This window comes from Lactuca saligna, chromosome 7 (assembly GCF_052625555.1).
Source record: "Lactuca saligna cultivar CGN05327 chromosome 7, ASM5262555v1, whole genome shotgun sequence".
Classification (NCBI taxonomy): domain Eukaryota; kingdom Viridiplantae; phylum Streptophyta; class Magnoliopsida; order Asterales; family Asteraceae; genus Lactuca; species Lactuca saligna.
In genome coordinates this window covers 157,143,783-157,158,788 of record NC_136423.1, presented here as the reverse complement: position 1 = coordinate 157,158,788, position 15,006 = coordinate 157,143,783, and the positions used below count along the sequence as shown (strand labels likewise).

Sequence of the window (15,006 nt, the reverse complement as noted above, 5' to 3'; positions counted from 1 at the left end):
TGTTCTCAATCTCATTGTCGTCGTCAGTGGTGAAGACGAGTGGCCAGAGGTCCTTTAGACGGATAATCGTCGACCGAGAGAAAGACAACTAGCTTTTGGTGGGGCGCTGCAAAAGAAAGGGGGTCGAACGAAGCAGATGACTTAAAACTCTATACCGACGAAATGTCGTCAGTAAAGAGTTAAGTCTCACGACGTCGTTTACCCTTTTCCTAAATTAAAAATAAAATAAATAAGAAATATATTTACAGACGACAAGTCGCCAGTGTCGACACGGAGTATCACGCAGATCGCTATCATTCTATAGGGACGACTTGTCATCGGTATAACCCATACAAAACGACGTCGTTTCTTTTTTCTACAAAATGGAATATTAATATATAAAAAATCATATTTAGCGTAAACTATACCAACGACATATCGTCAGCAAAAGTTTTGAGGAAACCGCGTAAAACTTTTCTTTCCTGCTTATGGTATATTGGCGAGTTATCGTCTCTATATATTCTTACGTAAAAAAAATTTAGTCAACTATATACCGACAACATGTGGTATATATAGATGAAACAGTACCAACGACTTAAGTCGTGTGCATAGCGGTCGTCGGCATAGGACTTATTTCTTGTAGTGCTAGACTGATATACTTCTTTAATACATTTCTTACTTGTCACTACAAGAAAAGGTACCTACACGATGCCTCGAAATATTTCATTGCTATAAATGGAGATTTAGTGACGGCGTGTCGTTAAAATATATGACGAGAACAATTTGACTTCTTAAGATATGGAGATGTCATGTGGTCACAGTAAGTCACTACAAGAATAATTAGTTATCGTGACGAAGTCATTAGCAATGATAACCACTATTAGTTGTAACAACTAACATATTTGTTTGGTATCGCCGCTAATGGTATCATCACTATTACCAAATAAATGATCTGCTTTTGCCAAGAGGTAAACATATTTTTTGATATGTTGTATCGATCCAAAGGCTGTCATCTTGTGTCGTACAACAACAATTCTGACGGCATCAATAACGATGACAAATGTCGCCACTAATACTCGGAAAAACTGCTCCCTCCAATGGTTCTTCGTTAAATGCCAACTATTATCGCTAAAAGTTGTCATTGATTAATCCCTCTTTCGTTCATTATTTCACCTATATCTTCCATTTCTCTCAATTCTTCTCTCCGACGATTTCATACTTATTTCGGAGATTTCGTCTTGGTTTAATTGATTTTGACCTCCCACTACCACAAGGAGCCACATTCACTAACATCATTAATCCATCACCAACAACCCCCATGGTACCGACGACCACCACAAGTTCTTCTCTCCCTATCTTCTTATGCTCTTTTCCTTCTCGTGATTACAAAGATACAAAGTTTAATTTTACAAAATTTCATGATTATGGAATCTAGGTTGGCTGTTTCTTTTTACTACTAGAATACGTCCACCACAACACAACCACCCTTCTTTATTGCTGCCAGGAATCGGAATCAAGTTCCACTTCATTTAATGTCATTGTTGCACGATAGAGTGTTGGGTTTAGTCCACTTGACCAAGTATGTTATTTTTTGCACAATAGGTCATCTGACGTTTACTATACATGTTAATTAATCCATTATCGTTAGTTTTTAACCATTTATCCGTTAATTAAGTAGTTGTTATAAATTACACAATAACCGCTATGATTTAAATTTCTTTTGTAGTTTGTCTTTTTCCAGCTATAGTTTAAATTATACAATCAAAACTATCACATTTCTGAAATTAAGGGGACCAAAGTGTAACATTGTCATTGTCTTCGCCATTAAATTTGGTTGAAATATACCATACAGAAATTACCATTTCGGGTTTATCAAATTCAACCCGTACAAGACAAGTTTTCTTCAAATTGATTAGCGATTAATGGTTCATCGAATTCAATTCCATACACATTGTATTATATTTGGTATATAATTGGTATGACTGGACTATCTTTATTACAGTAGAAGAAAGAATATGCAAAATCAAATCCCTAGGGTAATAACTTTGACATATGGAACACTACTTTACAATACATAAGCTAAAAACCTTATAGTTTAGAAAAAACTTGGAATGAACACCAATTGCACACCCGTTTCAAACTAACGACTCCCTTTAATCATATGAACACACATAAACAAAAGAAAATTTGACTTAGTGAAGATTAACAAACCATGGAACTTGATCGTCGTCTTTGGAGAGACCTCTACGGTAAAATAGAACTTAATATTTGATATTATTCATGAGAAAAGACATCACAAACTAGGAAGCCCTATCTTCCTTGGAGAAGGAGGTTTCCATCATAGAGTTAGAGTCAAAATTTCAGATTGTAGACGATATCAAGGAGTTGTGATGATTAATTCTAGGGCATCACTGATCATTGAGATGTTTGTTTCCATACAGATTTGAATTTCAAATTGTAGAAACGTTACGATGATCGATCTAAAATCCTTTAGGTCTGGAGAAACTATCATTGTCAATAGAGGGAAAGAATGAGCAGATTTTGTAGTTGGAGAGACGAAGTGATGAGGTCGGTGATGAACTGTGGGTTTCTTAAAAATTATATTAATTATGCTAATTATTAATTATTAGCAAACGTTACACTTTGGTCCCCACATTTTCAGAAATGTGGCAGTTTTGGTCGTGTAATTTAAATCATAGCCGGTAAGGGACCAACTACGAACGAAATTTAAACCATATGAGTTATTTGTGTAATTTAGAATAACAGGTTAACGGAGCAATGGTTAAAAGCTAGCAATAATGGTTTAATTGACATGCACAGTAAAAGTTAGGTAGCATATTGTACAAAAAAAATAAAAAAAAAATAACATAATTGGTCAATGCAGACCAAACCCAAAACTTCATTGGGCTATAATGACATTATCCCTTTATTTATTTGTGTATGTATCAGGCATATATTTACAGTTAATGTATATATAAAAGTGTATACGTTGTGTATTTACAGGCCTAAGTGTATTTATATGTCTGAAAACTTGGAATTACTTATGTATATACATATTTGTATGCAATGAGGAATGCATGCTTATATAATGTATGTATATGTGTTTATATTGTAGGTATATGAAAAATGTATAATGTATATGTTTGTATAATGTATGCAAACATGAATGTATGTATATGTCTATATGCAAACATGTATGTATGTATGTGAATTAGTCATAGCCTTAGGGATTTGCTAATTTGATTGGAACATGATTTCAAATTTATGGTCATAATTATTAAGGACTTCATTTTTAAGTACTTTATTGTTAAATACTTAATTAATAATGGCTTGATGATTTGTTAATCTTTTTTTATTTGTACCTAAGTTGTTAAACCTAAAGTTTTGTTTTTGTTGTAACTTAATTATTTTAGAGTTTATGCAGTTGTTATGTAATCCTCATGTAACACCCATTTTCCTGGACAAATAAAATTAGGATTTCAAGGGGGTCAAAAGGTTGGATTTTGGAGAAATAGGTGCCTCATGACGTGAGGCATAAGAGGCTCATGGCGTGAGGTAGGTTAAGATGAATTGTTATGTGGGACTGGTCTCACGACATCAGACACAGACTTCTAACTACATGAGAACCACTGCAGCCCAAGCCCATGATCTTTTAGGGTTTCCTTCGTATTTAAGCACTTATAAACTCATTTGAGGGTTTCTTATCAGTCCCAACCCCTCTTTTATCCAATAAAAACCCTATTCTTCATCTTTGCTTGAGCTTTGGTCATTTGGATCCTTTCTCGGTTTGGAAGAAGAAAAAGAAAAGAAGATGTGGGTGATCTTTTATGGAGGCTTGCAAGGAATCAACATCATCATCAACTTACATTGTTTTTGGACCATTATAAGTGTTAAGGTTTCCATCTTTGTTGTAATATAAGGCTAGATCTAAGTCTTGTCCCACTTTTCTCTTTGGTTAAGCAAGTTAACGAATACAAACCATAATGTTCGCACCTTATTGGTTATAATGGCCTTAAGAGTGTTATGGAGTTTAGATCTAGTGAATGGTTCGGTTTTGGAACCTTGCACGAAAGTTGGATGTATTTTTCTTTAACTTTTGACCCACATGAGATCTAGAAATGTATTGGACATATATGTCTTCAAAGCATCAACTTTCAAGTGTATTAAGGAGTTATAAGACCTTATGGAAAGCTAGAGTTCAAGGACTAATGGATTAAGGACGTAAAAGTTAGATTTTTGGTTTTAGACTATTCTCATGACATGACACAAAAGGTCTCATGTCGTGACGAGTGCTTAATCCCATTTTTGAAGAGCTTCTTAGGGCTCACACATAAGGAAAGGTTGCCCACATCGTGAGGTCAACTCAGGTGTCATTCCTTGATTGAGTTGGCTAGGGTGAGTCGTGATCAATCAGAATCAGACCGAGTGAGCTCTCACAATGTGACCAAGGGCTGGTCAATATGTGAGGATGGATAGTTGATATTATAGGATGTTGACTTTGACTTTGACCATTGACTTTTTTCTTAGTTTGAATTCTGGTCAAAATTCTATTTTTAGAAAGTTGACTTAGTGTTTGCCTTGTATTGATTGATAGGAGGTGTCGAGCACTCGTATTTTGGAAGGAGAGCAGTTAGCCAAGATCATATTTGTGATTCACGTGAGTCTCTTCACCGTACTCGTGGGCCGAAGGCAACAATGTTGACCCAGTAGGATCTGCTATGCTAGTTGTCTTTGTTAATTTTACATGTATTGTATGTGTTTATATGTATACCATGTAGGGCCCTATGCCAAGCGGGGCTTGATGAGTGTGTTATAGCATGCTAGATGTCGCTGTACTTACGGGTTGAAGGCACGACTGCCAACCCGTTGGATTATGTTATAGTATGTTAGTTGTCTTTATGACTATTGCATGTGTTGTATGTGTTTATACGTATAACGGGTAGGGTCTGATGTCGGGTGGGGCCCAATGTATGTATGACATACGGTATTTTGGGGATCTCACTAAGCTCTATGCTTAAAGTTTATGTTTATGGTGTCAGGTACTTCCGGTTCGAAAGGGAAGGGCCCGACATGATCGCAGTGCAACCACTCACGTTTATGCACTTTATGATTTTAGGATTGTACTTTGATAACTATTTTTATTTTCATATACTTTTGAATGATTAAAAAGGATAAATGGTGATTATGTTTGAATCAAAAACAAAGTTTTTAACTTATAAATTTTGGGATGTTACGTGTTAGCATATCCCTTTAGGAATATGCAAAATATAACAGAACAATTAAATACGACATGCTCAATGGGCATCACCTATTTGACACTGAGGCTGGACCCTCACCCTCGCAGCCCTAGACTCATCCCTTGGTGCACAAGGAACAAATTTAGCTCCATGAAAAAACAATACTAGCCTCTTCCCAGACCCTCGGGAGTAACGCTTAGGGCATGGTCCTCTCCTCTGGGGACTTTGCACCAATAGAAGATAACCATTAGAGGATCACAACCCGACAATAGGATGCCCCCATATCATGTCGGCTCTAAAGAGAAAAAAAGGTATTGTCGGGGTTTTGTCCCCCAGATTACATGTATAAGTAGAACCCTTATCCTCCAAGAGAAGGGATCGCCATTTTCATTACTTTTTCCAGTATAACTCAAATTCTCTCATCTCATTACTGACTAGACCATCGCAGCTTCGTTCTGGAATTCTTCCCCGGATGACGTCTAATGGTCTCTCCTTCTGTGCAGTGATTCTCAGGCTTAGTCCACCTAGAGATGGAGTTAAGCTCGGACGACATATTACAACATCTACTACCATCCGGGTGTGTACTCAGAGTTAGACAACCAGTAAAAATGACACTAGACATCGACAACCGCGAATAAAGGCGTCGGGCTATCAGAACGTTGGTGAACCTAGTGTGAACAAATCGAACCCACCCATTGATGGCACTAGGTTTGCCTATGCCAAAAGCGCAACCTTCTCTCAGCACACGAGCGGTATTGACTCACAGTCTAACAGTAGGTTGTACACCTATAAATGAACTCCTTAACCATAACAGTCAGCAGGATCAACTGATTGACCAAATCCAGCACTAGCATGGAGAAAGCCAAACTTCGACGAGAAACCGACGAAAACCAACAAAATCGGAAAACCTTCACAATCAAGAGGCTACACAATGAGCATGCATGTCGTCAAATGAATGACGTAGATGAACTATCACAAACGAACTGAAACATCAACTTCTCGTCAGCACACCCATATCATCACAACCAGGACCCCAATGATTAACTCCACATCAACACATGCATATGAAAAAAGCATATCTACCACGTCTATAGAAAATAGAAGTAGCACCGGCATCTTGTACGAACACCGCTTTAGGTAATTACCAACCTCCATGAAAGAAGACCTAAAACCACCAACTGGGGATCCATTAGTAGGCTTCACACGGCACAACCTATGGCCACTAGGTACCATACACCTCCTTTTCACACTAGTTAGCTATGATGGGAGAGAAAGTGTAACACGGGCAATCGAGTTCTATGTAATACGTTACTTGACGAAACACAACATGCTGTTGGGACGACGGACATTGTTCTAACTGCAAGCCATGCCATTGACTATCAACAGAACAATCATAGTTAACATATGCATGGGATCAGCCACAACCGTCGCTAGCACCTTACGTCGGCAAATCTACCACCGAATCCTCACAGTCCCAGAGTTGGCTTGAACCACCACAAAATCCAAGGTGGAACACCTAAAGGAAAGCCATAGCATACACCTAGATCACCCATAGAAAGAAGTACAGATCAATGTCTAATGGACAAAGTCTTCAAAAAAAAGCATGTTATTATCTAATTAAGTCAACACAATGCACATCATAACTAATAACAATAAACAAATAATAACGTCATTAAGGCCTTAATAATTAAGTCACAATAAAAATAACTTTTAGACTTGTCTAATTAAACCCTTAACAATTAAGTAGTTATCAATTAAGTTTGTATCAATTAAGCCCTTAAGAAACCATTTAGAAGTTTCGAAGCATATTAACACATCAAATAAGTAGAAACTCTTCATTAAGCCTTTTCTAAACATATTAAGAACTTTCAAAGCATATTAACATTAAATTTGAAGCATCTCTTGATTTAGAACTTAACACTAAGAATCAATAGGAAAATCGATAACTTTTAAGGAAAATTAGAACCTTAAGGTGGTTGCAGCAGGCGATGGTACTAGGTGGTAGCAGAGAGTGGTGGTTGAAAATAAACCATAGATGGTAGGTGGTGTTGCTTTGTCTTAATCGATGGTGGTCAGGGTTGGTCGTCGGTAGCATTAGAAACGACAAAGTTTTATAGTGAACTGGTTGGGTTTTGTAGAAAAGCTCTAGTGGTGAGTAACAATAGTAATGTGGAATGCTCTGGGTGTGATTGTCATCCTTATTGGGGCACAGTGGACTTTGATTGTCGGTTTATTTTATTATAGCTCAATGAGAATTAATCGATCGGGGGAGAAGGGGCTCTAAAGGAGCAACGTATTACCGGCGACAAGAGAAAGTAGCGGAGAGAAGATGTTGCGGCTTTTTCTATTTTGGGGGGTTTAGCAGTGATAGGCTGATGGCGACAATTCCAACAAATGAATCAACTGCCAACCATTGAATCCATCATGCGATTGACGGTTAGGTTTCTATTGGAACTAAGAACTCAGATCATTGTTTAGTATCAATAGTGGTGACACTTTTAGCGGTGACACCACCAATAACTACATCAAAAGTGTACATTAAATGTGGCCGCTATATGTGGTGTAGGAACTAAAGGCGAGGCCGCTATTGTGGTGATTTCTTGTAGTGATATATGAACCACTAAGGTGATATGATGGACAATAGTTTCTTCAAATGTGAACATGGATCAATCAAAAGGCTCAAATCAGGAATGATGCAATGAGAACCAATATTAGAATTTTTAAAGTAGAAAAAAATGGCTAAATACAATATGTTTACATGAAATTCGAAAATCACGTTAGACATGGATGCTAGAATCTGAAACGTTTGTCTCAAATGTTTGGTGAAATCGTGAAAGAATAGTTCCCTAAATAAACTTGCTGCCTTAATTTATTTAGGAATTTCCTATATATATCCTATAAATGCATTGCCTCTTTTATCATCTCTAGTTTGGTGCATTAGAAGCCTCATAATAAAGAACAAACGCAACCAGTTATATATAAGAACTTCCACTGAAATGGTTAAAACAAAACCCATTGGAAGAGCAGTATTTTCTTTGTTTCTTATCCCACTGATTGTAAAGTACCAAGCAGCGGTTGTGGACATAAAAACTAAAGGTGCTAAGGGCGACGGCAAAACCGATGATGGCCCGGTAATAGTTAAATAAATTGCTTTGTGGTGTTTTGATAAATGTTTTCTACTAACGGTAAAAATGAATCCGACGTCAATATTGTTCTGTTATATTTGTCACGGAGTTTCATTTAGGCTATTATGAGCGCTTGGAAAGAAGCATGTGGAGGATTATTAGGTGGAGGATTATTACCAGAAACGGTTTTAATTCCACCAGGGACTTATTTCGCAGCTCCTATTCAACTGAAAGGTCCATGCAAGGGTCCGATTGAGATCAAGGCCACCGGAGCAACTATCAAAGCCCCACCGGAGGTTGCAAAATTCAAAACTGATGGTTGGATCGAGATCGAGGGTGTCGATAAGTTGACGATGACTGGTGGTAATTACGACGGCCAAGGCCAGGCAACTTGGAAGAGTAACAACTGCGCCTCTACTAGAGTATGCAAATTACCTGCTGTAAGTTGTGTTTCTTTGAAACTTTTCAATATTGGTGTAAGCATCTTATAGACTACAACATATTAATTTATGATCCTTCCACGGTTAAACGTAAAAGCGTGATTAATAATATTAAAATTTTGTTTTATTCTAATACACAGTTTAAATTATTTCCAAGTTAATTATAGGTTTTAGACTTTTAGGTAATCTCTACCTCTTTCTTTTAATAAAGTTTTGCTGTAAAAAAAAGTTAAATATATAACATGTGCACATCGTAAAACTAATAAAAGGAATTGCATGATTAAAATTACTTCGAAGTTAATTGTTTTATTTATGAAAATATAGCAAACCCACCGTGTAAAACTTGCATGTCAGATTTAACGGGGTTTTAAATATGTCAAGTAGAGTTTCAGTCAAGTACATAAGTTGACAAAACTTTAGGCTCATGCAATTGTTTTTATTTAGCTTTCATTTTTTTTTTTTTTTTTGCTTTTCATGCACTTTATTATTATTATTATTATTTTTCATTGATTGAATTAATGAAGAAGCTTCCACCTTGTATTAATTGTTCTCTCTTCTATTTCTTCTCCCGACAAAATTCCCAGCCTCAAAATCCTTTGTTTGGTTTATATATATATAACCCAGAAACACTGTTGGTGTGTATATATATATATATATATATATATATATATATATATATATATATATATATATATATATATATATATATATATATATATATATATATTCCTTGGGAAACTTGTGACTGTTATATATTTAATATTAGGTATAGAACCATTAAAATCCAGTTAAATATCTCTACCATATTTCTTATGTCCTCTATTAGAGCTTATAATAGGTTTTTTATATATATTTTTTTATTGAATTTTATAAGTTTAATATTACACCACAAACCGTATATAAGAATATTTTATCAACTATGTGTAGTTAGTTATATTGAAATTTATTACAAAAAACTATAATGAATTATTAAAATTGTTCATTAAAAACTTGATAAACATATTCTCATAATCCATAAAAAAAAAAAAAAAAAAAAAAAAAAAAAAAAAAAAAGCAAATACATAAGGTAGGTGTAAGAGAAAGTTATGAAGCTTTTACTAGAAATCTAATAAAAAAAAACATATTTAAAATACATATATGTTGGGGATGAATTACTAAATAAAAAATAATATAAGTTCAAAAGCAATAGGAAGAAGCTAAAAGTGAAAGAAAATTGTGGTTTTTAATCAAAATGAAGTGAATTTAAATAGTTTTATATCTAATATTACATACATGATAGTCACATATTCACATAAGATAACAACCCCTACAAGCCACATAAGATAAACCCTAAGTCTTCCTTCTAAAAAATAGAAATTTAACCAAAAAGTCAACCTACGCTAAAAGTCAATGGTCAAAGTGAAAGTCAACAACCCATAATATCAACCAATGATCCTCACGTCGTGGCCTAACCCTTGGTCACATCGTAAGAGTTCACTCGACCCGATTCCAACATGACTCGCTCTAACTCAGCCAACTCAGTCACAAACAATCCTTTGGGCCGACATCACGACGTGAACATCCATCTTGTCATGTCGTCACTACCTACTGGTCATGTCGTGACACTTGATTTTCTGCAAAAATCAACCTTTTCACTCCTCGATACCCTAAATCGATCCATCCTAGAAAACGGGTGTTACAACTCTCCATCACTTAAAATAGATTTCGTCCTCGAAATCACTCCTTACGACTCTCTCTACCACACATCCAGATCCTAATTGAACTTCCTGACTTCTCATTAGGACACATAAGTCATCTAATACAGTCAATCGCCTACCAACGCTATCATCAATAAATCACTTACCCTGACAAAGAAGAGAACCTTGTCATACCAACCTTAATTAATCAACAAAGACCACCTTTACTCAGACCGAAATCTAAAACCTGACACCATATGTGACTTCTAGACATACCGATAAATTCCAAAATAAAAATAATGACTACATTATGCAACCCGAATAAAAAAAATCAATTCCCATCCTCCCATGCCACACCAAAGACATAACAAGGATAGGAAACTCTTAAGGTAAAAGAAGTTAGGGTAAAAGACGTTACGGTACCGATTGGTTTTTTAATTTTCGTTTGTTCATTATTTACCCTTAATATAATGAAATTACACTGATCTTCTTTCTTGTATAACTATAAAATGGAAAACAAGAAAAAAGAAGAGAAAGTTGAGATGACAGGCAGAACCGCATTGTGAATTAATTACTCAAAATGGTTTTGGATGTGGAATTTTATGCCAATCATAACGAATATTTATGTATTTTTGTTTAAATAAACTCTCTCTCTCTCTCTCTCTCTCTCTCTCTCTCGTTTTACCTGTCGACATAGCTAATCATGTGAACCACGTTAAACAATATAATCTCGTTTTCATTATTAATCTATGTGTGAAATTGTTTATCTTTTAGTGAAATGCTTAAATCATTTTAAATTTTAATTGAAGCTAATGATGCAATGGTTGAGGTTAATGAACTTGAAGCTCACAACTTCAGGTTTTAAAAATTTCAGATCGAATATTAACTCTACCGGGAGAAGTTACATGAACCATTCGATGACAAGAAACCCTAAACGATGAAGTAAGGGAATTGGAATATACTAGATCGATAAATCCTTTGTGCGGTAATATTGGAATCTATTGGATCAATAATCTCTTTTAACTATAAAAGAATAGTAGATGACTATTAAAGTAGAAAAAAGGAGCTAATACGGGTAAAGAACATCATTTTGGAACTCGGGATACATATGAAAGATGATGTATTGTCTTGTGGCAATTAGTGTGTAGTCCCACGTGACAAGCTCTTTCGGATGAGGTGTCACCTTATCTGGTCACTAATAAGTGATGGGAAATTGAATCTAAAAAATATCCTTGGTACAAAGAATCCTATAGATAACGATAGAGATTTGAAGTTGTGTATAGCTTCAACTGGGCTTCCAGGGACTTGAAGAGAATATGTAGACCTAAAGAAATTTGGTTTTTGGAGTTTATGGTTGGCTGATAGTAAATTAGATAAATGGCCTCTAACTAAGAGATTGTTGATGAGTTTTGGAGCCTTATTTTCTCTTTTAACTTCATAGTCGCTAAGAAAACTAAGCATGGGTTTTGAGTTTGACCTCATTGAAATAATTTAGGCCAACTTGGTCCTATTTTGCTTTTATTTGCGTTGTTACTCTATGTGTATATGTGAAAGTATTTATCTTTTTTTGAAGTTCCTAAACATTATCAAAAGTTCGATTTCATTCGAGAATGTGTGGAAAACGGAAAATCATCGTTGAAATTGTTCACTTCAAGGAGCAAAAGATGAACATACTCACTAATGATTTGACAATGGTTAATTTTAACAAAATGTGTGCAAAGCTTGGAGTGATCAAATTCGAATTGGATCTAGTTAAAAGGTAGGAATGTAAGATTTAACCATGTTTTATATGGAAAATAGAGTATTATATATAAGTTTATTAGTTTATAGGCTAGATTTTAGGCGTAAGTGATTGTTTTCTTATATATATATATATATATATATATATATATATATATATATATATATATATATATATATATATATATATATATATATATATATATATATATATATATATATATAAAAGCTTAAGCTCAAATGAGAATACTATTTAATGTGATAACGTGAGAACACTACTTTATGTTACTATTCTACTATGAATTTTGTATATACAACGATATGACATTATTCATCAACAAATATAAGAACAATCACACATCAATATTCACATTAAAATTTTGTATATACAACTTTATGATATTATTCATCACCGAATATATGAACAATCATATATTTAACATTCACATTAGAATTTAATAAATTACTACATGTATATATAAATTTTATAGTAGAATAGTAGTATAAAATTGAGTATATTCATATTATAATTACTACAATACTATACATATTAAATTCATAGTATAATAGTAACATAAAGTAGTGTTCTCACGTTCTCACATTAAATAGTGTTTTCATTTGACCTTAACCCTATATATATATATATATATATATATATATATATATATGATGTTTCAATTGAGAAAAAAAAAGGTTGAAAATGAGGGAATGATTCCCTGCCACACATTTAGACGTAGTGATAAACATTTAAACGTAGTGATAGAAATGGATAACGGATACATATGTGTTTTTCAACCAAACATGTTTCCTTAAACTATGTTAATCATTACCTTAATATATAAACAAAATCATTTTTTTTATTTTTTTTTATTTTTAGAAAGCTATTTTTATCAAAAAAAAAAATATTTTAATTATATCAAAATTCATAATTTTTTATTCTCTATAAATAGACATCCATATTGATTTAGTTTTAATATAAATTTTTTATTTAATTTCAGCTCTCTTTATTTATAAGTGAAGAAAACGATCAGATTTTTATTATAGTGTATTCGTTATTCATTATGAATAAAATATATGTTTAAACTTTTTACAGTTTAAGTATCATTCATATATAAATACAACAAGTAATAAAACTTTTTACCTAAATTATATTTTTTACATCATCTTTCGTCACACGGTATATTTATATATGAATAAACTATGTATTAATGGTCGTCAAATGATATAAACGACGACATTTTTAAAATTTTGAACTACTTATTCATATATGAATAACAAAATAAAATGTAAATAAATTATGATAAATGTGCTTTATAATTTATGATATCCTATAAATATTAGCCAGATTGAAATCCTTTTCTAATACAAAATCTTATTTAAATGGTAAGTTTTCTATTTTACACATGGAACTTAAATGTCCGAGTTTTTCTTGATAGTACAAAAAATTTATGATTTCACAACTTTTTAAATGTGCAAAAATGAGAACAATGTGAAATTTATTGATCTGTTATAATGATATAACATTTCTCTGTTCCTATAATTCTCAGAATATCAGATTGACTAACTGCAAGAATGCAGTGGTGAAAGACTTAACATCCACCAACAGCAAATTCTTCCACATGAATATATTGGGTTGTGACAATAGCAACCTTGACCATGTTACCATTAATGCACCTGGAACTAGTCTCAACACGGATGGAATTCACATCGGGAGATTAAATGGGCTCAACATCACAAACACAAACATCAAAACAGGTGATGATTGCATTTCGTTTGGAGATGGAAGCAAGAACGTCCATATCGACAAAGTGACATGCGGACCAGGACATGGCATCAGTATTGGAAGCCTCGGTAGATACCCAGGCGAACTACCAGTTCAAGGAATCTGGATCAAAAACTGCACCATCACCGGCACTGACAATGGAGTCAGGATCAAGTCCTGGCCAGCTGGCACACCAGGCACCGCCAGTGACATGCATTTTGAAGATATAATCATGCAAAAAGTAGGAAATCCAATACTGGTCGATCAAGAATATTGTCCTTCTGGTAAATGCCAGGTATCAAACACATATTGCCACACACTTAGTCACTTACTTAGTTACTTTAGTTACATTCACATAAAGGGTTGAACATATTCTTCGTTTATGACAACTAGAAAGGACCCTCAAAAACCAAGTTGTCAAATGTGAGCTTTAGGAAGATCAAGGGATCATCAACAACTAAGGTAGCGGTGAAGCTTATTTGCAGCCCGGGGACATGCGACACTTTTGAGATTGCTGACATCAATTTGCAAGGACCTGGAGGACCTGCCACCTCTGAGTGTAAAAACATCAAGCCCAAAGTCGTTGGTCAAGTCGTACCCCCGGCTTGTCCTTGAGTATTTGTGGAATTGTCATAGGAAATAAGAGGATCGAGTCATTCGCGAACTATATGGAAAGGAATATACTTGTTTGAAAGTATAGCGTCGTGCTTGAAAATTCCCTGCGCGATATTTGTTTTGTTGACTTTTATTATGGAGTGAATTGGTAACTAAAAAGATTGTTGGGTGCATTAATTAGTAATTATATACGTTGGAACTATATTGATATGCTTTATGAATATATTTCTTAATTGCTTAATCAGTATGTCACATGATGGAGATGTTTGAAAATGGGTTTGGTAACATGTTTTCATGGTAAGTTTTAAAAATAGTGGTCCATTAAAATACATCTTTTTAACGTGGGTGATACATTCAAACACCAAATATTAAGACGAAAAAGTTTGGCCTCTAAAATATACTATTTTAGTGCATGGTTGGATTAATTACACC

At 34.2% G+C, this 15,006-nt stretch overlaps 1 protein-coding gene across 1 annotated transcript; it reads left to right on the top strand.

Annotated features, from left to right (window-relative positions):
• The first annotated feature begins 8,132 nt into the window (after positions 1-8,132).
• On the top strand, positions 8,133-14,765 carry LOC145005259 (exopolygalacturonase-like). The gene is made up of 4 exons (XM_078964324.1): positions 8,133-8,347; positions 8,461-8,781; positions 13,745-14,254; positions 14,353-14,765. The coding sequence occupies exons 1-4, from the start codon at positions 8,213-8,215 to the stop codon at positions 14,572-14,574; spliced, it is 1,188 nt and encodes a 395-aa protein (XP_078820450.1). The 5' UTR covers positions 8,133-8,212; the 3' UTR covers positions 14,575-14,765.
• The last annotated feature ends 241 nt before the right edge of the window (positions 14,766-15,006 follow it).

Excerpts from the sequence above, each read along its gene's own strand:
- LOC145005259 (XM_078964324.1), top strand. The coding sequence starts at position 8,213 with ATGGTTAAAACAAAACCCATTGGAAGAGCAGTATTTTCTTTGTTTCTT. Across the intron at positions 8,348-8,460 it reads GCAAAACCGATGATGGCCCG|GCTATTATGAGCGCTTGGAA; the intron begins GTAATAGTTAAA and ends AGTTTCATTTAG. Across the intron at positions 14,255-14,352 it reads GTCCTTCTGGTAAATGCCAG|AAAGGACCCTCAAAAACCAA; the intron begins GTATCAAACACA and ends TATGACAACTAG.